Here is a 25,927-nt window from a genome sequence, read left to right on the forward strand (position 1 = left end):
GCTGTGACCTGGTGGCGGATGGCTAGAGCCCCCAAGGACCACAGAGGCCTTGGGGTCCTGTGGGGCAGTTGTGGGGGGACCCCCTGTGCATAGCATCATGCCCGTGGTCACACGGTGACTAGTGGATCTGAGCCGGAGGGTCCAGGAGAAGGTGGGAGATGGTGGCCCAGGGCCTCCCTCTCTGCCACCCCAGCCTGGCAGGAGCTCTGGGCGCCGTAAAGTGGGGTTGAAGAGCACCTCCTTCTGCAGCCTGGGGCCTTCTGGTCAGGAGGGTCCTCTCTGGAGACCTAACAGTGACTCCCTGTGGCCCCAGCACAAGCCCAGTGTTACAGAAGGAAACTGAGGCACGGAGAAGGGCTGTCCCTCGTCCCAGGTCCCTCTGTGTGTAAAAGGACCAGGATCCCGACCCAGCACACTCGCAGCCATAGTCTGCCAAACTTTGACCCCAAGCCTGGAATAGGCAGAGCCCTGTGGCCCTCCCCCAGAGACCCACCTTGGGGTTTTAAACCCTTGAATTACAACCTGATTTCTTACTCTCTCTTCATGGTCCTTTCAGCTTTTCTGTCCTCACGGAGTCATCATCCCAGCAGAGGAAGTAACACAGCTATGACGGGGGATGTAGGTAGCTTCGGGAACCAGAGAAGGGATCTGGTCCAGCTGAGAGGGCAGGGGAGGCATCCAGGGAGGCTCCCTGGAGGAGGCGTTTCCACTGAGCCCTGCAGGATGAGTGAGGATCACCAAGGTGGCAGGGGGCGAAGAGCGATCCTGGCGGGGCAGCTCGTGCAGCTGGAGACCCTTAGTGCGCTTGAAAGCCCCAGTGACTTTGGCAGCGGACGCCTCCTGCCTAGACCTTACTTTCCACTTATCAGCAGCAGAATGGCTGTGAGAAGGCTGAAGACTTGCCATGGCCCAGGACACAGTGAGGTCGAGACTGACAGCTCCATGGTGACACAGGCTGGGCCGTGGGCTCCCACCCACGTGCAGCAGCCTTTTCAGCCCTGGCCTCCCTGCCTCCACTCTGTCCCCAGTAGCCCGTTCCCCACTGGGCAGCCTGAGAGAGCATCTCAGCACAGGAGTCGAGGAGGTGACTGTTCTCTGTGAAGTCTTGCATGGCTCTGTTGTCGCCCTCATGCTAAATCCTCCATCACTGGCCACAGCTGGACCGCCTGAAGGGGCCTGACCTCAGCACCACTTCTGACCTCATTTCCTGCTCTCCAAGACCCAGCCTCCCTGAATTGCCTCCATTCCCTGCTGCCTCAGGGCCTTTGCACTGGCTGGCCCCTCTGCTTGGAGAGCTCTTTCTTCCTTTTTCCTTACAGAACTTTTACAGGGCTTGAGCTCAGACATCCGGAAACTCCGAGGCCTTCTCACTTTCTGCAAGTTATGACTTTATGTTCACACCTGAGTTCTGAGTTCCCTGTCTGTGTGTTCTGTCGCACCCACCTGCTCCCTGGAGCCTGGCACGTAGCAGGAACTCAAGAAATGTGTATTGACTGATTGCCTGAAGGAGGGAGTGGGGTCTGGTGGGTGTGGAGGTGGGAAGCTTGAGACTCTTCTCACCTGGCACTCTCCATTCTCCAAGAACCCCAGGTGCATTTCCCCATGGAACCCATGTTGAGAACCAGCTGTTCACATCTGCCTTTTCACTTTATGGGTGGGCCAGCAATTGCCCCAAACCACACCAACCTGAAGGCCGTGTGCGACGCCAGGGTGGCGACTCCAGTCCACAACTTCCTGCACCGCCCCATTGGGTCTTCGAGATCAGGGGCTCCCACATGTTGCTATTGGATGGTGGCCTGGCTCCTGGGACAGAACACCCTAGGTCACCTGATGGCAGGGGTGGGGCCGGACCGACCAAGCCTCAGCCACAGGTACATTTCCTTTGCCTTCCTTATCTACACCCTTGGGAGGCCAGCCGTGCCTCCATTCTAAACCTCCTGGTCAGTTGTTCGCTGCCCGACACGCCGCAGCCTCCAGGTAAGGCCTCTGGGGCCAAATTTACCCCCCACTCCCCAGAAGGCACCGATGCCTCCTGGGAAAGGCCTCCTGGCCGCTTTCTGGGTACCGGGTGGACCGAAGGAGGACCTGGGTGGGGAAGTCCAGATGGGTGTGCCTGGCCGGGAGTGCCCAGCGCTGGTCTCCCTGTGGCGACGTCCCGGAGTAGAAACCCCACTGTTTTCCGGCCTCTCAGCGCCGAGGACCCTTCACCTCTCTCTGCCTCTGTCTGGTGGGAAATGAGGACGCAAGTGGCTTGGGTTTGGGTTTTCCAGACCTTTGTGGTGTCCCAACACAGTGGCATTTTTCTGTCCTTTTCTAGGAAAACATATCTTGGGTTCCCCTTGGGTGGGCTCCCAGCCCTGGCTTCCCATCATGTATCCCCCAGCCCGCGCTCCTCCAGGCCACTGCCAAGGAACCTCCGTGTCTCCTGAGAGAGGCTGCCAGAAACACAGGCTGATATCAAAAAGAAAGAACAAACTGTTGATTTTAACTATATTTCTGTGGATTACTCTGGTGTGTGACCAAAAAAGTCCTAAGCGTAAAGCAGCATGTGGTCAAAGTCCACTCCTGCCTCACTCTGGGCTGTGTCCCTGAGGGCCTGGCTTGGCCTGCGTCCCCTCACTGCCACCTACCAGGCCCTGCACTCTGCCCGACCCAACGAGCCTGCCAGCCGTGAACAGCATTCTGTCAAACAGCTCCATCGAGATGTAATCCACCTTCCACACCAATCACCCACTTACAGTGTACTGCTCAATGACTTTTGCGATTTCATGATCTTTAAAACCGTGGCTATACATACACATATACATATAATTTGCTGTTCTACCTGTTTTTTTTCTTGAAGTATAGTTGACAGACAATAGTATACTGGTTTCAGGTGTCCAACCTAGTGATTCGACAATTATACACATTACTGATGCGCACCACTGTAACTGTGGTTACTGTCACCACGCAAAGATATTACAGTGTTATGGGCTATATTCTCTATTCTGTCCCTATGACTAATCCCTATGACTAATTTATCTTATAATTGGAATTTTGTACCTCTTTGTCCCCTTCACCTGTTTCACCAGTCCCCCCACCTGCCTCGTTTTAACCACACAGCTCAATGGTATTAAGTACATTTACAATGCTATTCAACCAGCCCCACCATCCAGCTCCAAAACTTTTTCATCAACAGAAGCTCTGAACTCAATAAGCAAAAATTCCCCATCCACCTTCCACCCCGCCCCAGCGCCTGGTAACCTCTGGCCCACTTTCTGTCTCTGGATGTGGCCCCTCTGGGGACCTCCTGGGAGGGGGATCAGACGGGATCAGTTGTTCTGTGTCTGGCTTATTTCACTGAGCACCATGTCCTCAAGGTCCAGCCACCTTGTAGCAGGTGTCAGAATGTCCTTCCTTTTTAAGGCTGGATAATATTCAGTGTGTGGACGGACCACATTGTGTGTATCCACCCAACCGCGGACACTGGGGTTGTTTCCACCTTTCTGGCTACTGTGAATCACACTGCTGTGAACATGACTTTACAAATATCTGTTGAAATCCCTGCTTTTAATTCCTTTGGGTGGATATCTAGGAGTGGCATTGCTGGGCAATATAGTAGTTTAGTTTTCTGGGAAATTGCCAAACTGTTTCCTGCCACAAGCACTTTTGGATTTTCTAGCGGGCTTTCTAGTCTTAGAATAGAAAGACACCAGGAAAATTAATTTTAATGATGTATTTTATTTCACCCAATCCATCCAAAGCATTGTCTCAATATATGATTGAAATGGAAAATTATTAATGAGGTATTTTACGTTCTTTCTTCCTGCAGTCTTGCCAATCTGGCGTGTGTTTTACATTTTGAGCACATCTCTATTGGGCCACTACATTTTCAACAGCTGGAGTGAAATGGGATCCTATCCGAAAAGTTGTATTTAATGAAAACAAAAATTTTTATGCCGATCCATTTTTAAGCTCACATTTGAAGTTTCGTAACTCTTACAGCTTCCGTTTCTCTGTTGCGTCAGCCACGTGTGTCGGTAGCCGCGTGGGGCTAGTTTGCTCCCACATCGGACGCAGTGCAGGCTCGGATGGAACTATCTAATTCTGGAAACCGTTTTGTATCAGGCAGAGGCAGACGGACCACGCAGCAGACGAAGGTTAAGCTTCTGGGCCCCCTTAATTAAGATCTGCCTCTGTTCCTCTAAGTCCAGACTCGTAATTTTATCGACTATTTCTTAGGCTCCTGAAGTTCCAGCGTCCGGAGACCCTGGACGCAGCGGCTTTACTCGTTTTCCCCAGCTGTGTGGCCCACTGTGGTAGGGAGGGCCCTGATTTGACCAGCCCCACACCACTGCGCAAGTAGCTTGGCCAAATGACCCTCGTAGGCATGTCTTTAGGCATTCAAGCCAACTCACCGGTCAGAAGGCGGGTGCATTGCAAATCATGATTCATCATCACTGCTGTGCCTTTCTTGGAAATCCTAGAGCGGCACATGCTGTCCAATAGACATATCACACAAGCCACATGTGCAGTTACTATTTTTCTAGTAGTCACTTTTTTAAAAATGTCAAAGACACAGATTGAAATTGATGTTAATACTACACTTCTTGTAGCCTAATAGGTCCAAGTTAGCCTTATTTCAATGTGTAATCAATATAAAAATGATCAAGATGTTCTCCATTCTCTTTTTCATCCTAAATCTTGGAAAACCAGTGTGTAATCCCAATTTGGACATTCAGTTTGCGTCATGGATAGTTGACCGGTATGCAGACTCCATAAAACGTGTGCAACAGAAGAAGCCGCTCAGCATGTCCAGGATGCCCCGGATGCGCTCGGGAGCTTTCCAGTCACTGAGCTGAGTCTCAGGCGTTATTTTGGGTTGTTTCTTGCTTTTTATTTTGAAGTTGTTTTCAGAAAAAGTGTCAGTTTACCAAGGAGAGTCTCTGTTTTTTAATTTAAATTCCATTAAAAACAGCCACGTTTGAAGGACTCCATAGGCCCAGGGGGGAGCAGTGGTGGTGCAGACATAGAACCTTTCAGGATGACGGAAGCTCTAGAGGAGGTGGGCCGTAGATTGGAGCCCCACCTGCAAAGTGGGCAGTTCGGGGCTACGTCAGGGGGCAGACCTTCGGTTGTGGATCCTAACGGCTCTGGCTGTGTGTACTTGGTCGAGAGACGTACGTGTCCCTCTGAGCCTCAGTTTCTTCTTGTGTAAAATGGGAGACTCCAGGGCAGCAGGGTGTGGAGAGGGGAAGAGGCAAAGCCCCAGAGTTCCGCCCCAGTGGTTGGGGTCTGGGAGAACTTTGTGAACACCTGCAGGGGCAGGAAAGACCCAGGAATGGAGAGAATTCCGCCAGGAGATGCCCAGGATCACCCAGTGTGGGACCAGAAGGGCTGCCTTTGAGCACCTATCATAGACAGAAAATCAAGTTCACACTGGCATCCCTAAGCACTCTCTTTGCTCTCCTGGCACATCGGCCAGGCCCTTTTTCACCTCCAGGCCTCAGTATTGGCAGTTTCTTCCCCCAGGCATGCCCTTCCCCACAACTCCTACTCTACCTAGTGAACTCTTACAGAACCTTCAAAACCCAATCCCATGTACCCCTCCCAGATGGAGCCCCAGACTCAAGACTCACCTTCAGGGCCCTGGGAGCATTTTGTAAGCAGCTTTGTCCTCTCCCTGGACTGGGGAGGAGTGGAAAAGCTGGGGAAGGGGCAGGGTCAAGGTGGGAACCTCAGAGCAGTTGGGACCGATCACACCTTCCCTGAGGACCCCTCCCCAGGTAGAGAGGCCGTGTTGCCTAGTGGCTGGGAGGAAATGGACTCTGGGGCCAGACTCTCTTTGCTGGAATTCCAGCTTTGCCCGTTTCTGGCCGAGTCTCCTGGCCTCAGCTTTCCCGTCTGAAAATAGGAATCACATTAGTGCCAATCTCAGCACTCGTGAATATTGGCTTTGGTAGCTGGCGGTCGCCGCCCCCACCAGGATGTGGGTTAATATTCTGTGGTCAGTGACGCTGTCTCCACTCTCCCCCACCCCCAGCTGCTCCTCCCCATGGATTTGCTCAGCTGGGCCAAGATAAGGAGCTCCTGGCACCATTATCTCCCCAGCCTGTTGCTGCAGCTGCTTTTGGCCCTGTGTTTCTTCTCCTACCTGCGTGTGTCCCAAGACAAGCCCATATGGTCCCCTAAGTTGGAGCCCACAGCCGGGGAACCTCTCACCCCCAGGCCCAATGGGTCGGCAGGGCAGGCGTCCCCCGCCCGCCCGCCCCTGCTGCTCCTGCTATGGACATGGCCTTTCCACAGCCCCGTAGAGCTGTCCAGCTGCTCGAAGATGTGGCCCGGCACGCCCGACTGCCAGCTGACTGCCAATCGCAAAGTGTACCCTCGGGCGGATGCCGTCCTCGTGCACCACCGGGAGGTCAGCTCCAGGCCGAGGGCGCAGCTCCCGCCTTCCCCGCGGCCGCCGGGCCAGCGCTGGGTCTGGTACAGCATGGAATCGCCCAGCCACTGCCCACAGCTGAAGGCCCTGGACGGCTTCTTCAACCTCACCATGTCCTACCGCCGAGACTCGGATGTCTTCACGCCATACGGCTGGCTCGAGCCATGGCCCGGCCAGCCGGCCAACACGGCGGTCAACCTCTCGGCCAAGACGGAGCTGGTGGCCTGGGTGGTGTCCAACTGGAGGGCAGACTCCGTCAGGGTGCAGTACTACCAAAAGCTGCAGGCTCACGTCAGGGTGGATGTGTACGGGCGCGGCCACAAGCCTCTGCCCTCGGCGGTCATGATGGAGCGGCTGGCCCAGTACAAGTTTTACCTGGCTTTCGAGAACTCTCTGCATCCCGACTACATCACGGAGAAGCTGTGGAAGAATGCCCTGCGGGCCGGGGCCGTGCCTGTGGTGCTGGGCCCCAGCAGGAGCAACTACGAGCAGTTCCTGCCGCCCGATGCCTTCATCCACGTGGACGACTTCCAGAGCCCCAGGGACCTGGCCCAGTATCTGCTGGCGCTGGACCAGGACGATGCCCGCTACCTGGGCTACTTCCGCTGGCGGGAGACACTACGGCCTCAGTCCTTCAGCTGGGCCCTGATGTACTGCAAGGCCTGCTGGCGGCTGCAGCAAGAGTCCAGCTACCAGACGGTGCCCAGCATAGCCTCTTGGTTCACATGAGCCTCCCGCCGAGGGGCCGGCCTGCCGGGATCTCACCGGCTAGGCACCTTAGCTGCTGCAGAGCTCACTTACCTGGGACTTCACCTACCAGGCGCTTCTGCTGCCAGAAATCTGGGCCCCAGGGACTTCACCTGTCAGGGGTCTTACCTGGTGGGGGGGGGAGCAGGTGTGTCATCTGCTTGAGGTGGAGTGTGGTGTCACCTGCTGGGGACCTCACCCACCAAGGCCCTCAACCCCTGGGGGACTGGTCTAGGGTCCTGCCTGTTGGTGATGATTCTGGCATATTTGCTAACTGCCTATTGGGTGTGCAGGGAGGCCATCTCTGCACCTTTTTCTCAGAAGGGAATGCTCCGAGGTAAACTGATGTGTCTGCCTTTACTCCAGAACAGCAGTTCTCGTCCCAGGGTGGCACTGCCCCCTTGGGGACACTCAGCGATGTCTGGGGACATCTGTGGCTGTCATGGCCGGGAGTGGGCTGATAGCATCAGGTGGGTAGGGGGCCAGGAATTCTGCTCAATAACCCACAGTGCTCAACAAGGGTCAGCATGGGGCAGGGCTGGGACCTGAGGAAGGGCAGGGACATCCTCAAAGGAGGGAGAGGGGGGAGAGTGTGCTGCTGTGTGTGTGGCCACCAATGACCACGCAGGCTTGGAGTGTGACTGTCCTGTGGGTGTGCAGGCTGGGTGTGAGCAAATGCGTGACCCTGTGTGTTTTTGCAGATGAGTGGTGACATTGAGTGTGCCCCCTGAGTGTGCTATTCTGAGCATGAGTGATGGCTAGGGTGTAAGCATGTGGGCCATGAGTGTGCATGTGATCCTCCCTGCTAACCCCATGTGGGTGGCAGTCTCTGCTCTGTGAGAGTGTGTGTGCGTGTGTGTGGCACGCACTGCCAAGAACCCCAGCCCCGACGGGTCTGCAGGGCAGCTCTGTTTATGTTCCAATTCTCTGGAGGGCTGGGCCAGTGCCCTGTGGTGGGGATGCTTGATCAGGGTGGGAGACGGGCAGGCCAAGGTCCCAGGAGGCTCTGGGAGAGTGCGTGAGCGCGTGCACACACACACACACACACACACACACACTCACTCACTCACCCACTCACTCCCCAGCACACCAAGACAGCCAGGGTTCAGAGGTCACAGTCCAGGGCTCCAAGGCCAATTTTCCCACCGTGTGTCCTGGGCTGAGCAACTTCCCTCTCTGAGGCTCAGGGCCACCGAGAATGGGGAAACTGAGGCTCAGCTTCCACAGTGTCTGAGAACTCCGACCTCTCCGCACAGCTTGGCTGAGTCAGCCCAAACGCGGGAGGAATCCACCACCCCAAACCTCAGTCAGAAGACTGCGGGGGCGGGTGGGAACCCCAGCCAGCCTCAGCCCTGACGCTGCCTTCCAGCGGACCACCCACAGTCTGGGGCCTGCCGGACAAGCCCCGCTCTCCGGGCTCCCTGGAAGTTCTGCCTGCTAGCTGCCTCCTGTCCCCAGCTGCGGCAGTGGGGCCTGGGGAGAAGGGAGCTTGGGAAGTTCCTGCCAGCTGGGGACGGGGCGATCCTCTCTGGGGGCAGCTTCTGATTGGAGCCCTCCAGCTTCGGGATGGGGATTGCTCGTGGTAAGGTCGGGGTGCTTAGAACTTGGTCCTGAGCTCAGATGTGGGGGTTGGACGGGAGGGGGCCAGAATAGGAGAACAGCAAAGGAGGGAAGGGACCGTACCCTCAGGAGGGCCAGTCTGGCGGGGCGGGGTGGGAGGGGAGGAGAGGGGGCCACGCCCTCAGGAAAGCCGTCTCGGGATAGGGTGATCTTGCCCTCAAGACCCCCGCAGTCTGAGGGACAGGAGGGGGGCGTCCACGCCCTCTGGTCTCCGGGGGCGCCCCCGCCCCCTCGCCTGCCCATCCTCAGACCCACGGACCCCTCCCGGCGCTCTGAGAACGCAGCACCCTGAGCTGTCCGGGGCCTGCCAAGCATCAAGGTGACACCGCGGGCAAATCTAAACACCGAGCTTTTTCCATTCCCGCGGGGGCTCGTCGTAAATCCCCTCTCCAGCTCCGGCTGGCGCTTTTATGGGCCCCAGACCTAGGTCCCTGGGGACCCCGCTGTCTCTCTCTCTCTCTCTCTCTCTCTCTCTCTCTCTCTCTCTCTCTCCCCCCCAACCCCCAGTAGGCGCCGGTTTAAGGTTGGACGGAGTTGGCGGGCGCCCCAGACCTATCCCCACAGGGAGATAGGCTGTGCGCGTATATTTTTAGCTAATGAAAGGAGGTAGTGGCTGAGTTCACTCTGGCGGAGGCCGGCTGGACCTGAGGAGGCCCGTAGGGTGAGGGAGGCCTGGGTCCACTTAGACCTCAGTCTCCTCACCTGCAGTGACTGACTTCATGTAGCTCCGGGGCGGAAGTGTCCCACACTTCACCTCCCTCCACCAACCTCAATTCTCCCCCATTTTGCCCCCAGGGAGCACACATCGTAGGGAAGGTGGTGTTGGGGACCAGATGGGGAGGTTGGGTCCACCTGGAAATCAGTCTTCTCATTGGCACGGTGGCTCCGCCTTCCCCGGCCAGAAGCACACCTAACGGGGAGGTGCGGATGGGACAAGCTGCCAAGGTGGGGCACAGGGACCCGCAGGGAGGTGGGAAGGTCGGTCCCTGCCAACACGGACCCACTTTCCTTTTTACACCCCGGAAACAGGACCCTCTTTCCATCTATTTCCTTTTCCCCCAAAGCAAACGGAATCCTCCCACTCTCACGCAGGTGGTGCACACGGTCACCTTTTCCCTGCGGAGTTGGGACCTCCTCCCCACACGCCCTACTGCCCCGAAGCGCGTAATCACCAATCGGGCTCGGTTTTCCACACTTTATCTCAGTACAGTTATCGCGAGAGCCCCGAGGCCTCGACTACATCTCCTGCGCATGAGCAGTCTGCTGGGGGTCTTGCCAGGCGGGACGGTGGACGCCGTCGGGGCTGGAGCGTAGCCGCCGTCCCGCCGGGCCGCTGAGGTAGTGTCACACGCAGGCGCACTCGCGCGCCGACAGCTCGCGCACCGTGTGGTAGCGGCTGTGGGCGTCCAGGAAGGACACCTCGTCCTCGTAGGCCGTCGGGCGGCAGCAGGGCTGCGCGCGTACCCGCTCCCGCCGCACGCGCCGCCGCTGGCGCAGGCGCCGCAGCCCCAGGTCGTAGATGCGCGCGGCCGCCTCACAAGCGCCTGCGCAGTAGCGGAACAGCACCGTCTCGTCTGATGCGTAGCCCAGGCCCAGCTCACTCACGCGCACCTCAAGCTCGCGCAGCCCACACGGCCGCGTGCCCGAGCGCGCACGCGCGCGCCGCCGCCGGGACCCCGCTCGACGGCGCGGACCAGGGAACCGCCCGGCCCAGGGTGTCAGCTCACGCAGCTCCACCGCGTCCGGGGCGCCCTGCAGCAGTGCACGGTCTGCGAGGGGAGAGAGAGAAGACGGCAGGGGGTCAGTGGGAGCCTCCCGCCCCCTCGCTGTCCCCCTGCCAAAAAGGATCCTTGCAGGGCCTCTTGGGCGCTAGCACACCCTTTTGCTGACCTGCTTGTTATCTCACTCCCAGATGCCCTGCCCAGGCGCCTCTGGGTGATGTGGGAGTGCATCTCCAGAAGCCCACGCTGGGCCTGCAGGGCTACCAGCACCCCTCTCTGGACCCTACCCCTATGATGGACTGCCCAGAACCTGGCTCAACCTTTTTTGGGGCCCTAGATCACTTTCCAGCCTGCCCCACCTTGAGAGCCAAACTGACCCGGGTGTCCCACTCCCAACACACACACACACACACACACACACACACACAGACACACACACGCGCGCGCGCTCTCCAGCAGGCAGTGGACCCCATCTCCGCGCAGGGCTGTGCTGGAGATTGTTCTCTGCACTGAGCTGCTTTAACCCCTTTGCAGCAAAGAAAGGGAGTCTTCAGCAGGGTGTGCGGTGCTACAAATCCCCGTCCCGGCTTGGCCCCGAGCTGCCCCTACCCATATGCTGGGCTGCCCCAGGGTACCGGCACACCCTTTCTGAGCAGTGTCAGGGGACTGCTTGCCATGCCCCAATCCCTCACCCTTTGGTTCAGCTGTCATGGGTCTCTAGCTCATACTCTGGGGTCCCACCCAAACCACCACATCTCTGAGCCACTGGACTGTTCACATACACCCAAACCCCATCCCCACTGCTCCACGGTGCAGAGAGACTTAGTTGCCCACGCACAAACCCAAATTGGGGTGTTTGGGCTTCTCAGAACACACAGAGGGGGGGCAGCAGGTACAGAGGCCTACCTGCAAAGCCTGTGCAGCAGCCCTACTCCTACTGTGGCAGCGGCTATCGTCAGGGCCCACCCCCATGTTACCGTTGAAGAAGACACCAGACCTCCAAAACAGCAGGGACTGAAGACCGCACCACCAGCAGGTGGCAGAGAGAGACGCCCAAACAGCCTTCCTCCTGCCTCCAACAGGGGCCCTAGTTTGGCCTAAGGCCAGCCCTCTTCTCCCACCCTTGCCAGGAGGTGCCCCAAGTCACAGATTCCCAGGGCTCAGGAGCCTAAATGTAATTTCCAAGCGGCTGTCCCCGCTCCAGGGATCCCCAGCCCCAGGAGAGACGTGCAGACGTTGGAATGGCCGGCAGCGCAGACCGGCAAACTGCAAGTAGGGGGCTCCAAGCCTCTGAGCAGTGGCAGTCAATCTTGTGGTTGCAAGAGGAAATCCTGAGTTGGCCCCGCCTGCCCCCAAGGCTGGCACACCTGGATGTCAAAAGAAAGCTTACTGGGATGCCTGAGAGGGAGGGGCCGTCTACAGCCTTAGGAAGGGCCGTGCCCACAGGGGGTCCCAGCGAACCAACCCAGGTTCTGAGCCCAGCTCTGGCACTTTCAGCCCTGCACAACTTGAGACAGGTTTTGGCCCTGCTCCGTGCCTCAGTTTCCCTGTCTGCCCAATAAGGCTTGCAGAGTCCCGGCCTTGGCCTTGGCTAGGGTTTGCAGGGGGGGAGGCGCGGGGGGCGGGGGGCGGGGGAGAGGCGCGACTGAGCAGCATGTCCTCAGTTCTTGAAGCCCAGAGGCAGGAATGGCCAGCACTGCTCTCGGTTAGGTTCCAGCGAAGCTCAGAGTGCCCACCGCAAAGGTGTGTATCTAGAGAGTTATTATGGGGCTGGAACACAGAGAGATGAAATCCGCACCTGCCCCCCAACCCCCAGCCTGAAGTCTCACCAGGGCCTGGAACACTGGGACTCTGGGGGATCAGCGACCACTCCCTTCCCCCAGTGGGGCTGGGCCAGGATGTAGGGCAGGCAGGCACCCGCCTATGGACCGAAACCCTCCCTGGAGCCTGAAATTCCACTATGGGAGCTTTGCCCCCAGGTCCTGGAGCGCTAGCTTTTGGGGGCCCCACCCGGGTCTCTGGGACCCAGTGTCCTGAGGACTTCGCCGCCTGCAGCGGGGAGCGGCGAGGGGCGGAAGTGGAGCCCGTGCCTGGGGCCACCGTTGTCCATTGTGAAGACAAGAAAGAAGGATTGTGTGGGCCGGCAGAGCTGACGACGACGCGCACGCAGCAACCACCGGCGGGTGCCCTGCACTTGCCCCACCCGCGCCTACACCGCAGCCGCCCGCGCGTGCGCACGCATGGACACGTGCGCGCACACGAGGTCAAGATCCACGCACCGCCCTCGCCCAGACGAACCTGCAAGGGGCAGGCGCCAGGGGCGAGTGGGGAGCTGGGCCTGGGTGACCACGCCCTCCAGGGTGGGCGTTACCATTTCTCAAACGCCCCGCCTCTTTACGTCAGTCTCCCGCCCTCTGTCTCTGCTTCTCTTCCCATTTCTAGGTCTCTTCCCGTTTCTGGGTCTCTGTCTCCCTCTCCCCGTGGGGTTCTGTCCACCCTCCAGGTGACTGGGGCCTTGGGTCCAGCCTCCTTCTCCTCCACCCCTCGCTGCAAAGCGGGGGCCGCCTGGGCCGAATGCCCAGGTCTAATCTCCATCTGGCCCCCCAGCCCCTTAGGGCAGAAGCCTAATTCCTTGTGACGGCCCAGCCGAGAGACACCCGCTCCCCGCAGGCATCCGCGCCCCGCCACCCCCGCCATGTCATTTGGGGGGATTTGCACCCTCCCTCCACCCCATCTAAAATAAGCCTCCGTGGCCTGCGCTGCACTGCGTGAAATTCCACCATTACGGCTGCCCCAGTATGGGGGGTATGCGACCCCAGGCAGGAGGGAGGGCTTACACTGGGCCAAGCGGGCGATCCGGGCGTCCAGGGTGCGAGGCGGCCGGCGCAGGGGGGCCAGCGCGGGTCCAAGGCGGTGGCTGAGGAGCAGGCCGTCCCGACACATCCAGATGGAGAGCACGGAGCTGCAGAACACCGAGACCAAGGCCGCCGCCTTCCAGCGCTGCATCCTCCGCCTGCGGGCACGAAGTGGTCGGCCACACGGCCAGTCAGGCAACAAATTGGCACGGGGCTGTGGGCCAGGCACAGGGGACCCAGTGGGACCCCTGATTCTGCTTAATAATCAGTAATAACAGAAATTTTTCCTCAAGGAGACGCTGAACAAGGTTGTGAAATATGCTGCCAAGGAGTGGGTAGGCTCTGTGCCAGGGGTAACCCGGAAACCCCCCCATCTAAGGGTCCCAGAGTGCTTTCCTGAGGATTGAGGAAAATTGGGATTTGAACAAAGGTAGGAGTTTGCCAGGACAAAGAGAATGGCACCTCAGGCAGGTGAACAGTCAGTGCAAAGGTCCTGCGGCCGGACCAAGCTTGGCAAGTTCTGCCCGGAGGTGGCGGGAGCCCAGTGAGCTGGGAAGAGTGGAAGGAGGTGAGAGCGTCCCCAGCAGGGGGCACTGTGGGACTAGGGCGAGGAGGGAGACGGTACTTAGAACAGCCTAGGAGACGAGAACCCCGGGCTGAGATGTCTCCCTACCTGCTGATGTCCTTGGGAGTGACTTCCTGCCCATCTCTGGGCCTGGGTTTCATCTCCAGATAAACTGATGCCCAGACGTGGGCAGCGAAGGACCAAAGCTGCCCCGACCCATGTCCAGGCCCTTGCACAAGCGGGTCCTTCCACCCTGAAAATTCTCTTCTCTCCCTCCGCACTGCTTAGTGACGGCTTGAAGGGCGCCTCTCCAGGGCAGCCTTCCCTAACTGCTCCTCCTCCAGGCCGGCCCCAGGCCTGCCCTGGGCCCCCACAGCTTCCCCCATTACTCAGATTGCTAGTGTCGCGGCCGCACAGCCGCGTCGTGTTCAGTGCACAGAGTAGGTGCTGAGTAACACACGGCGCCCCCTCGCCGTCCAAGCCGCGCCCCGCGCTGGGCGGCCCCCAGCCGGCGTTTACATTCCCCCGCCCGGCCGCCTGGGGTCGGTCTGCGCGGGGCTGGCGGCCGGCCCGGTGTAAACATTTAGACGAAGCGCAGAAAGCCGGGCGGGACGCGGGTCAGCCTGGGCTGGGCGGCGGGATGCGGGGCGCCCCCACGCCGACCGCGCAGGCCTCTGGCGCGCCCCCGCCCCTACACCCCGCAGGGAGCAGTTCTTTGCGTGCCATTTGCATCTCTTTGGTTGTGACTTTTGGGCGTCGAACCCTGGACGGTTACCCTCAGCGACTCCCCCATGTCCCCAACCGTGGATGCGCGGGAGAGGGACCTGCCCCCACCCAACAGTGAGTCCGGGTTACATTTATTAAGCACCTGCTGTGTACCAGACCCGTTGCTGAGCCCACGAAGGGGGCACTGTATCTACATTTTACAGATGGGGAAACTGAGGCACAAAATAGGGGAAATGTAGATTAATAATACTAAAATAAATTTTTTTAAAAACTGGGAAGAAACCACCACCAAAAAAAAAATAGGTAGGGGATTGTCCGAGAGCACAGCTCAAAAGGGATCTGGGATTTGAGCTCGGGTTCTTGGACCCCACACAGCCCCCTCGGGCTGGGCTTGGTTGCAAGTGCTGTGTACAGTCACCCGGAGGACTCGCTACTACTGGTGGTATTGCATGTGGCCACTTTTATTAGGGTTGGTGATGTGGACAGAACATAAGCTCCCCGAAGGGCCAGGCTGGAGATCTGAGGACACAGCAGGTGCAAAGGTCCTGGGGCAGGACCGAGCCTGGTGCGTTGGGAGAACAGCAAGGTCCACGGGGCTGGAGCAGGGTGAGCAAGGGGGCGCGGAGCAGGGAGGGAACGCGGCAGGTGGAGCAGGGCTTCGTGGGCCTCGGGCCCGGGGAGTATATTAATTCTCAAGGCTGTGCTGCAAGCAGTCAGCCCTCAAATTTGTCACTTGCCAAATCCCACCCCCTTTACTCTTAACAAGCACCTACTTCATCCCAGATCCCGTTCTATGTCAGGTGGGCAAGGCCTTCTCTGGACCCCCAACACCCTGCTCGCCCTCACAACCGAGTCTTGGAGCAGCGTGCCTCAACTTCCCTGCTAGGCCGCACCGAGGCCCCTGCACGCGTGGTGCTCTGGGCCTCTGTTTCTGCTAAGGGCTTAAAACGAGGGCCTGAGAGAGTGAATGAGACGCCAGTCCCAAGATGCCCAGAGCCCCTGGCGGCCTTGGGGCAGACCCCCTGGAGCTCTGATGGGGGACAGGAAAGCAGGGGGCCGATGGTGGAGGGGGTCCAGCAGCAGCGGCTGATAAGCTTCTGTTAACAATGGGCCTCTCTGTCCGGGGGTCACCCAACTGGTTTGTCTGTGACCTGACTGGGAGGGGTGCTGCTGTGCGGTGGAGGGCACGGGGGCGGGGGCCAGGTGGGCACAGGCAGGGTGCTTGTGTCGTGGAGGCCCCTAGACCTGGGGAGGTTTATTCACTCACACTCACACCCAGCATTCTGTTCCTCATGTGCATGCTGATCCACTCATGCACACACACTTGGGGGCTGTCACTCATACACACCCAAACATTTGCACGTGCTCGCCTGGACATGCCCAATCACCAGCTCAGAGACCATCCTTTCCCTTACATACCCCATGTTTTCACACTTATGCACGTGGACATTTTCACACACACCGAAACACACTCGGTGTCTTCACACTTGTGCCCAGATGTGATCACTCACATGCAATAGGAGTTTTTCACACTTACACCCTCAAGCATGATTATACTCGCACACTTCAGTACAATCACCGGTCACACCGAAACTTGCATATGACCATGCACTCCCACGGGGGCACGCGTGTGAGCAAGACACCAGGGCTGCTGGGTCCTCAGTGGCCAAAACTCTGGGGGCAGAATGGGCAGCATACACACAGTGAGTGTCCAGGGAGAGGGAGGGGCACGGCGGAGGCAGAAAGGCCAGGCCAGAAATGCACCACTGCGGCCCGGCCCAGGTCCACACCTGCTGGCATCTCAGGGCTTGGTCAGGAGTCCCTTCCCAGCCCTCAGGAAATGTCCAGACCCTTGAGAATCCTCATGTCTCCAGGAAAGGGGGCACTCTCCTTTCCTGGGTGGTGCACCAGTCTTAACGGCAGCAAGAGGGATCGTGGATAGACGTCCACTTTGAGCTGGAGGCCATAGACTCCCTCCCCAGGGTTGGGACCCAGAAGGAAGGGAAACTGACCCTCAGAGAGGGCGATATGTAACCCAAAGTCACACAGCCAGATGGGTTCTTCTAATCACTGAAGGAGCAGGCAGGGTGAGGATGTGTGGGTGTGTGGCGGTTTCTGGCAGCTTCCTCAGTGGTTCTAGGAAATGCTGCATGTTATCCTTGTGCCAACGCAACACCCCGGAGCTCCACCTTTCCACTGAGCTTCCTAGGGGACACCTGCCAGGCATACCTGTTTCCTGGGGGGCCACCAGCCTCCATCCTGCTGGCATCCTGGCTTTGGGGAGTCACCTGCTTCCTGCTCTTTACCAGGGAGAGGAAGGACAAGAGGGGACCCCTACCTCCATCCACTAATCTTTTTAGTTTGGAGGAGGCCTGGAATTGGGACCAGTCCCTATTGGGCAAACTCATACTCACCCCTCAAAGCCCTTGCTCCCATAGCCCCGGCTCCAGAGAGCCATCCTTGCTCCCCGGCTCGGCTCCCTGGCCACAGGTCCCTCCCTCTTGCCCAGCCCTGCAGGCATAGTGCCTGGGTCCACCTCTGTGCTCGCTGGACTGGGGTCTTCTGGAGGGACAGCTGGGCTGGGTCCTCTGCAGGCAGGGGCAGGCTCGGATAACTGCCCACAGAAGCATGACCTTGTGGCACTCCCCAGTCTCCGTGCTTTGCCTATGTGGTGCCTCCCTCTCTGTCCACCCGTCTCTGTCCTGGCACCTCACTCCCGGATGTGTCCAAGGTCTTCCGTAACCTGGCTTCCCATCTTCAGAAAGGACCCCAAGGGGGCCACCCAGCGCTGTGGGAACACCAGGGAAGGCCTGGAGGTGCTTGACTGGGTGGCTGGGTGGCTGTCCTCACTGGTCACAGGCAGCGCAAGCCAGGACCCGAAGCCATAGGGGTGGACGTGGGAGCAGCCCGCACATCCGGGAGAGCAGGGGAGGGAGGGTGTGTGTCTTGTGTCTGAACACGCAGCCTGTGGGTTCCAGACAGCTGAGCTGGGACGCCTGCTTTATGTGTTCCTTGTTGGATAACGGGGGGCAAGCTCCGCCCTCACTCTGAGCCTCAGTGTCCCCACCTGCACCAAGGACTGCCAGGGACACCCTCTGTCATCAGGAGAGCCCCGTGACTCAGTGGGGTCCTGCAGGCCCAGCTGATGGCGGCAGCTGGGTGCGGGCCTCAGACACACGTGCTCGCATGTCTCGGCCTCCCTCTCCTCCGTCAGTGCCGACAGCTCCGGGGCTGGCGGCTGGGCCTATTCCGGGGGAGGCCTGCCTTTCTCCTCTTTCCCAGATGGCCCCTGAGGGTTCCCCGATATTCCACAGATGGGGAAACTGAGGCCCCAGGAGGGGCGGGATTTGGGCCTCTCTCAAAGCAAGCCTCAATGGTCCTGTAAAACAAGACACAGATTCCGCAGCCCGCAAAAATGTGCCCCCTTCCTTGGAGGGCCCCAGGCCCCAGCCCCACCCCATGATGGGGACGGGGAGGCAGGGGCAGCCTCGAGCCGGCAACACACATCTGGGGGTAAACAAGGAACATCTGGTTAGCACAGCTGGTTCTGATGCCGTGTCCGTGGCGGGGGCCAGGGGCCAGCCCCTGGGGCAGTCTCATGGGGGGCCTGCAGTCACAGACACCCCTGGTTGACCCTTCCAGGACTGGCCAGAGTGGGGGGCACAGCTTCTTCCTCCAACCCAGAAAATGCCTGCTGCCTAATCTCTAGAACCATCACAGGCTCCCTGCTACTCTCAGAATGGAGTCTTGGCTCCTGAGGTTTTCTTAAGGGGCTCTGAGTGCGTCTTCACCAAAGTGAATCTGAGTGGCGGACAGATGGGGAGAATGATTTCTGGGGGGGTACTTTGCTGGTTGCTTCGTGGTAAAAAGAGAAAAAAACAGCTAACGCTACCCTAGCAAACAACACGGTTGGTGCCATTCTAAGCACTTTACACATAGCTACTCAGAGCAAGGCATGGACTATTTGACTCCCCTCCCGTTTTGTAGAAGGGAAAACTGAGGTCCAAAGAAATTTCACTTGACTTCCTCAGAGTCAGAGTATAAGCAGCCAAACTGGGATTTGAGAGCCAGTGGTCGGGCAAACTCCTACTCATCCTTCAAAGCCCCAGACCCAACACCCCCTCCTCCACATTATTAACCACTGTACCATACGGCCTCTCTAACAACAACAATAATCACATTAACACCCCGGCAATGTCAGCTTTCCATTTATTCACTGCCGAGCATTGTGCCAAGTGCTTTCCACATGCTTAGTTTCCCCAGAGTCCCAGGAAAAGATGCTGTTTTTCCTCCCCACCCCCACCCCCACCATTTTCCACATGGGGAAGCGGAGGCTTGGAGAGGTAGAGTGACTTGCTCAGGGTCATACAGGAACTAAGTGGCTGAGCTGCAGTCGAACCTGGGTCTGACTCCAAATTTGCTCTCTTGATGCCGTCACAGTGCCCGGGACCTGGGCAGCCCGGGTGAGGCTGAGGGGGAGGGGAGAAGCAGGGAGGGTGTGGTGGGTCCTGCTGTTCGCGGGAAAAGTGGGGCTGAGATCCAGGAAGAAAGCGTTTTTTCAAAGACACACAGCAGAGCAGAACTAGTAAGTAAATAAAAGGCCCACATGGCAGAAAGCCCAGTGTGCCAGGCTGGGTTCCGCTCCCAACGCATGGACTCAACCCTTATGAACGTGGACTATACGCTGAGCCAGGACCGCCAGGGCCAACCTGCGTCCGGTTGTTGACAAGATCACCATCCAATCAGGGAGATGGATAAGAAATAAGTAAGCGAGGTGATTGAGACATTGGCAGTGTAACAAAATAGCACAATAAGACAAGGGGAAGTGATAGGGACTGGGGACTGCTTTTAGGCTGAGTGGTCAAGGAGTGCTTCTCAGAGGAGGCAGCATGTGAGCTGAGACCCTGTGAAGATAGAAGCAGAGGGAACTGTTCTCCAGAAGACTAGGCTGCAGGGCGCGTGTGTGGCAGCACCGCCAGCTTTTCAGACCCCCCACTTCTGGCCCAGCCCTCTGTTGCTGGCCCATAAAACTCCCACCAAGACCACATCAGGCTGGCCCGGGACCGGCCCCACAGGTGTCTGGGCCAGGCAGGGGGGGCTACTTGGGGTGGGATAACAGGATCAGCCTAATGAGGCTGGGCATGCTGAGCAGCTGGCCTGGGGCCCAGCCAGCAGGCAGTGTGATGGATGTGGGTCCTCTGGGAATGGCCAGGAGGGCATCACACAAAGCCAGCCACTGGGCAGAAAGGGAAACCGAGGCATGGACCCCAGGTGCAGCTCAAGCCCTAAAATGGTTTCCTGAGAACGAGGGTCTTAGGAGATCCCACCTCTTCTATCTCCCCAAGTTCAAACAGTGCTTCAGGTCCCCAACACACTGAACTATTCAGGTGTGAACAGTGCCCTCTCTCTGGGACTCAGTTTCCCCAACTGGGATGTGAGACCCACCTGCTGCACGCAGGGGCCCCTCACTGAATTCCTTCCAGGACAGCCCGAAGCCTGATTTCCCTTGGATTTGAAGGAAAGATCTTTCAGCTTGCAGACACCTCACCGAAATGCCCCATTCCCTGCTCAGACTTCCTTTGAGGCTGTTACCTCTCCGGGGAGTCCAGGGGGTAGGCTGGCTGCTTTGGGAGGCTCCTGTCCGTTCCCCCACCCCCACCCCACCCCGTGCGCAGCAGGCACCAGCCCGTCTCGTTCTCTGCTTCATCCTAGCGCAAAGCTGGGCTGGCAGTAGCATAATGCTCCGGAACTACAAGGAGCCTGCAGGAAAAGTCCCTCCAGCAAGCCCCGTCTCAGTATTCTCTGTTGCAAAACAGGGAGAACCAGCGCCCACGGGCCTGCCAGTTGGTGCTCACTGAGCAGAGGGAAGAAGACCCCATCTGCCACTTCGTCTCCGCTTTGTGGGCCTTGTGGACTGGACCCTTCTGCCCCCCTTGGGGAACAGGCAAAGATGCACACAGCCTCCTAGCAAAGACAGCTGGGCCCGGTGATGCCAGATGCATTAAAGACCCGTTCCTCTCTCCTCTGTATCCAGCGCCCACCTCCAGAAATCCGTCCTTGAATGCCCCAGCCCAGTTCTCCCTCTGCCAACCTTTCTGAGCACTCTCTCCCTCCCACACTCACCCAGGCATCCTGGATTTTCCAAAACTACACATGCTATTTCCTGCCTCCAGATTTTTGCACGTGCCGTCCTGCCACCTGGAATGCCCTTTCTTTTGCCGCTTGGAACACTCCTACTCATGCTTCACAGCCCCAGCTCCAATGCCCCTCCACTAAGTCTCCCCTGACCCTCCTACCCTGAGGTAGAGCCTTTGCTCCCCATTCTGTGCTCCACCCTGAGTCTAAGTCTATCTTCCTTGAAGGTCAAGGCCCAGGAGCCCTTTGTCTGCCACACCATCGCTGTCTGACAAACATTTGTGGAAACAATCTCTTAATTGTGTCCTTGTGCCCGGCTGCAAACTCGTTCCTCCTCCTACCCCAGACTCTTCAGAGTTGTAGCCTCTGCTCACCCCCTGAAAACTGAGGCCTGAACCCCAAGAGGCAGGCGCTGATGGTGGAATCCCAGTCACCTAGCTGCAGGGGGGGAGGCTTGGTTTTCTTCCCTGTATCCCTAGAACTAGCTCTTTGCAGCTCACGGCTGGGCGTTGGTCTGTGAGGGCCAGGACTGGCTTTGGACCCCAGATCCTCGGGAGTCCTAGGATGAAGGGAGTGGGGAGGAGTGTCCAAAGGGCCCCCGGGCAAGGGGCTGGGGGAAGCTGGCAAAGCTGGGAGTCTCCCCTCCCTTGACATCCGCCTAGATCAGTCACGCCCCACTGGGGCTCCCACAGCCTGGGGCACGTGAAGACAGACAAAGAGGGTCATGGAACACGGAGAGAAGGATATTGGGCGAGGAGAGGGCAGGGTGGGCAGGCAGGGGTGAGGAAAGTCAGGGGTCAGTCTCCTGCACCACCTGCCAGGACCCTGGTGGTGCTCCCCACATCCCGGCTGAGGGCCCAGCCTTGCAGGTAACCACCAGCCCGCTGGGCCAGGCCACTGGCACCACAATATATGCTGGTGCTTCTTACGGAGACGTAGTGCTGACACTGACCATGGGAGAGGCCACTCCTCTCTCCAGTTCCACCCCAAATCTGCCCACTGTGTGCAGCGCCCTGGATCTAATGACTCTGAACCCACAAACTGCACCTTCGGGGCGAATTCTGAAACTATCCTAAGCAAGAGATGGCTTTGTAAAAAGCAGGTAAGGAAGGGAGGCAGCCCCCTCTCCTTCAAATCCCGCTTTGCCCTTAAGGGAACCCCCCCAAAGGGTTTCGCGCCCTCTTGTGGCTAAACAGGCGGCTCCAGAAGCCGAGAGCGCGGGGCCCTTACCGGAGGACACCGTGTCCCCGGCGGCGGCGGCGGCGGCGGCCACAACGCGCCACTGACAGATGTTTACTTCTGCGTGCAGCTGGGCCGCGAACGGCACCTCCCCGGCTGGGGTCTGCAGGATCCGGGTGCGCCCCACGGCCCCTTGTAGACCACCAGACAGAAGAGGCGTCTGGGTCTCGCCCTCCTAGAGGCTGAGGAGGGGATTCTGGCTGCCCCCGCTAACACCCCTCTTCAGACACACACTTGGGAGTCCAAGGAGCCAGGGACGCTCCCGCCCCGTCGGACAAGGACCCCACCCCACGCCCCCCTGGCCCGGCCAGGTCCTGCCTTGGAGAGGCGCTTAAGACAGCTCTCCCCGCCCCCCGCCACACGCGGACCTGTCGCCCCCTTGACCGCACCCTGATGCGCACGTCAGTTCCCGGCTCCAGGAGCAAAGGTAGTGAGGAGCTGCCGGAGTCTCTGGAAGCCCCCGACCTCCGTCCACCCGGCCGGTCTCCTGCGGGACCCCGTGGCCTTGCTTACCTGCTCTGGCGGCCGACTCCCCGTCAGTGGTGGCCGCGCCTGCCGCCCGCGCCGGCCCCGGCCCCGGCCCCTGCCGCCGCGACCGCCATCCGGGCCGCCTGGACCCGCGGCGCCCGGGGGGACCCGGGCCGGAGGGGGCGGCCGCGGGGGGGGCGCGGCGCGTGCCGGCCCATGGGGCCCCCCTCCCCGGACTCGCTCAGCCGCGAGCGGCGGCCATCCCGGCCGGGCGGGGGCGGGGGCAGGGGCTGGGGGCGCCCTGGACGGACGGCGGCTCGGAGGGCGCGCAGCGCGCGGCGCACGGACGGCGCAGACGGCCTCGGCGCGCGGCGCGGGGATCCGGGGCGGCGGCGCGAGGGGCCCCGGGCGCTCGGAGCGGCTCCACGGCGCGCTCTCCTGCTGCCTGCGCCGCTCCCGCCGCGCACGGCTCGGCCGGCTCGGGGCCGGGGGCGGGGAAAGGGGCGGGGCGAGGGGCGGTGGCTCGGGTTTCCCGGGACGGGAGACGCCCTCGCCCCGCCCCTGCCCAAGGGGGGCCGGGGGAGCGCAGGTGCCACGGGTGCCGGGGCCTCAGCGACCCCCTAGACGATGATCTGCCTGATAGTCGGAGACCCCCGGCGGCGCCCCTTTGGGAAACCCGGGGCCCCAAGACGCCCCCTCCCCAAAAGCCGTCTCGTAGGATAAGACCCACAGGGTCCCCGACGTCAGTCCCGTGGCCTTCAGTGCCACCCGACAGGGGCTCTACCAGGTCCTCCGGTCCTCTCTGGCCCCCATCTGGAAAGCCAAGCCCCAAGAAGTCCCACACCAAGGAAATCGGTCAAGGGAACCCCCAGAGCAGCGGTCTCGCCAGTTAGCTGTTTTCCTCCCACCTCCAGGGACCCGCCACGGAGCATCTTTCATAAATCCGGGCCCCGAGACACCCCCCACCCCCGCCGAGCCACAGCAGTCCCCCCGACGGCTCTGACCTCACCCCACCAAGGATTGCAGGGCCCCCTAGCCCTGCCCCAGCCCCTTTCTTCAGAAAGCTCAACAATCCCGGTCTAAGAAAGCCATTCCAGAGAATTGAGACCCAAAGTTTTCCCCTAAACAGCAAGTGCTACCCTAAGACTGACCACGCCGTCCACAGGGCCCCTCACCCAGGGGCAGTTCCGCCCCGTCTGGCCTCGGGGCCCTCCGGGGGTCCCTTTCCCACCCTGGCTCCCGACTGTGCTCCCCTGGGCATCAACAGCCCGCGCCGCTCCCGCGAGCATAAACCCACCCGGCCCCTTCCCCGACGGCTCCGTGGTCCCAAAGCGCCCCCTGGCGTCCCCGCTGCACGCGGGGCTTTGGGGGGACACCATCGTGGCCCCGCCCCTCCCCGACCTAGTTCGCGAGGAACAGCCGCCCAGCAGCCCCGCCCTCGGCCCCCGCACTGCAGCTCCTCGCCACGAGGTCCCGAGCGCCGCGGGCGGTCCTGGAGCCCGTGCTCTGGTTTCTCCCTCCTGCAGCCTCACTCCTTGAGGCCTCCTCACTCTGGCCCAGGCCACCTGCAATCCTCTGGCCCCAGGAGCTCGGGGGGGTGTGCGGACATTAGGCCTTCCTAAGACCCACCCCACCCCCAGCACACACACACACCCCTACAAGGGGCCTGGACAACTTGCACCACCACGCCGTGTACGAGGGGATGGCGGGCACTCATTCGCGATGATGGTCAGGGGTGCACCCAGCGCGTGCGCACGGCGTGGTGCACGCGGTAGCGGGGTGTCCCCCGGGTATATGCGTTTGTGCTGCGTCTGGGCATGAGAGCGAGAGTGTGTCAGAGAAGTGGCGTCCCCGCGACTGCCTGGTCCTGGTGCAGGGTGGGAAGAACAGGTGTCTGTGTTCTGGGTGGCCTCGCGTGGATACTTCTTGTACGTGTCTGTTTCGGCACCTGTCACACGGTGTACTGTTAACACAGCCTAGTGACGACTGACTGATTGGGCCAGGCACGCGGTCCCAACAGCCGCTATTGGTGGTGTTGCCAGGGGCTCAGTCTCAGCGACACGCACACCTTGGCTGAGAGGGAAGGTGGCACTGGTGTGGCACTGGTCGCGGTTCACACACAGACCTCCGTACCTGTGTTCCAGGTGGGGTCACCCAGCACCATCCTTGTCCGCACACATACCTGGACACCCGTATGAGCACAGAGCCACTCCTTCACAAGTCACGGTCCCCACAACCCATGTCCCCCCAAGCAGACACCCGTGGACGTTCACTCACACAGGCATCTTTCACTCCCGTCCAGGCACACTCACGCACACAGACACAGCTCACACTGCCCCTGAAACATGCACGCACACACAGCTCCCAGTAGTGGCACAGACCCATGTGTCACGCACAGCCCACTGGCCCTCAGAGTAGCTCCTTGGTTGCTCGTGCACGCGCATGCACGCTCAGTGGATTGTTTCACGCTCCCCTGCTGCCTGAAATCGGTACACACATTAACACACACATAGGCACCGCGTGTGACCCATTCCACGCCCCCTGCTGGTACCCACGGCCACCTGAGACCACTCACACATCCCCACCGTGGGCACACACACAGCGCTCAGACATGCAATTCACACAACAGCCTGTGACACACCCACCACCCTGAGCAGGCTGTGCCCACCCCACAGCCACACAAGTGAGGGAATCTCAGACACCGTGGCGGGCAGCTCTGGGAGGCCCTGGCCGCGGCACACACACGGCAGAGCCCGGCCCAGCCGCACACGAGCAGCCGCCGTTAAGCCGTCCCCAGCTGCCCGTCGGCTGCCTCCAGCTCACCCCGCGCTGCCTGCGCCTCCCTCCCTGCTGCGGCCGGGCGCTGTGGGGGCAGGGGCGTGCAGACACATGTGCCCACCATGTGGACGCTCGTAAAATGGTTGCCTTGGCAACAGTGACTGGAAAGACTTGGTTCTTCCTGGGGTGGGCGGGGTCGAGGGGGCGGGACCCAGGCCCACCCTCCCCTGCGGCTGGAGACCCCAACACCCCTCTTGGGAGCATTCCTGCACACCGCCACCTGGGGGGAGCGCCCAGAGACCCTGCTTGCTCGGGGCCAGCCCCACATGGGCTCAGGAGGCACAGGTTTGTGCCTTCCTGACACCCTCACACGCTGCTGTGTCACCTCATGCCACCCAGCACTCCTGGCCACTTTCTCTCACCAGCGCACACACCTTTGTCACCCCCTGGACAGGTGGTGACAGACACCCTGTCACCCTGGCTGAGTCACAGTGCAGCTGGGAACTGGGGCGCACACAGGCACACCCGCCCTCTGGTCCCCACTCCCTCAAGGGACCTGCCTGCGCCCGGCTGCCGGGGAGGCCGAGGGGGTTAGGTGGCTGGTGCTATTTGCAGGAAACACGGGTATTTACAACGCTTTATTTTTAAACCC

General features: G+C 60.0%; 2 protein-coding genes across 3 annotated transcripts; one reads left to right on the top strand and one right to left on the bottom strand.

Moving 5' to 3' along the window:
- Positions 1-1,794: 1,794 nt before the first annotated feature.
- On the top strand, positions 1,795-7,555 carry LOC118911992 (3-galactosyl-N-acetylglucosaminide 4-alpha-L-fucosyltransferase FUT3-like). Its single transcript, XM_036884745.2, has 2 exons — positions 1,795-1,977; positions 6,023-7,555. The coding sequence occupies exon 2, from the start codon at positions 6,035-6,037 to the stop codon at positions 7,148-7,150; it is 1,116 nt and encodes a 371-aa protein (XP_036740640.1). The 5' UTR covers positions 1,795-1,977; positions 6,023-6,034; the 3' UTR covers positions 7,151-7,555.
- Positions 7,556-9,969: 2,414 nt separating this feature from the next.
- NRTN (neurturin) lies at positions 9,970-22,971 on the bottom strand. 2 transcript variants are annotated; one of them, XM_057489752.1, is made up of 3 exons: positions 22,543-22,971; positions 13,347-13,522; positions 9,970-10,557 (listed from the first exon to the last, which is right to left on the bottom strand). In XM_057489752.1, the coding sequence occupies exons 2-3, from the start codon at positions 13,513-13,515 to the stop codon at positions 10,133-10,135; spliced, it is 594 nt and encodes a 197-aa protein (XP_057345735.1). In that variant the 5' UTR covers positions 13,516-13,522; positions 22,543-22,971; the 3' UTR covers positions 9,970-10,132. The 2 variants fall into 2 exon arrangements, with proteins under 2 accessions (XP_057345735.1, XP_057345736.1); XM_057489753.1 differs by lacking the exon at positions 22,543-22,971 and adding an exon at positions 22,021-22,228.
- Between the last annotated feature and the right edge of the window lie 2,956 nt (positions 22,972-25,927).

Source organism: Manis pentadactyla, chromosome 12, assembly GCF_030020395.1.
Source record: "Manis pentadactyla isolate mManPen7 chromosome 12, mManPen7.hap1, whole genome shotgun sequence".
Classification (NCBI taxonomy): Eukaryota; Metazoa; Chordata; class Mammalia; order Pholidota; family Manidae; genus Manis; species Manis pentadactyla.

Excerpts from the sequence above, each read along its gene's own strand:
- NRTN (XM_057489752.1), bottom strand. The coding sequence starts at position 13,515 with ATGCAGCGCTGGAAGGCGGCGGCCTTGGTCTCGGTGTTCTGCAGCTCC. Across the intron at positions 10,558-13,346 it reads GATCGCCCGCTTGGCCCAGT|ACCGTGCACTGCTGCAGGGC; the intron begins GTAAGCCCTCCC and ends CTCCCCTCGCAG.
- LOC118911992 (XM_036884745.2), top strand. The coding sequence starts at position 6,035 with ATGGATTTGCTCAGCTGGGCCAAGATAAGGAGCTCCTGGCACCATTAT.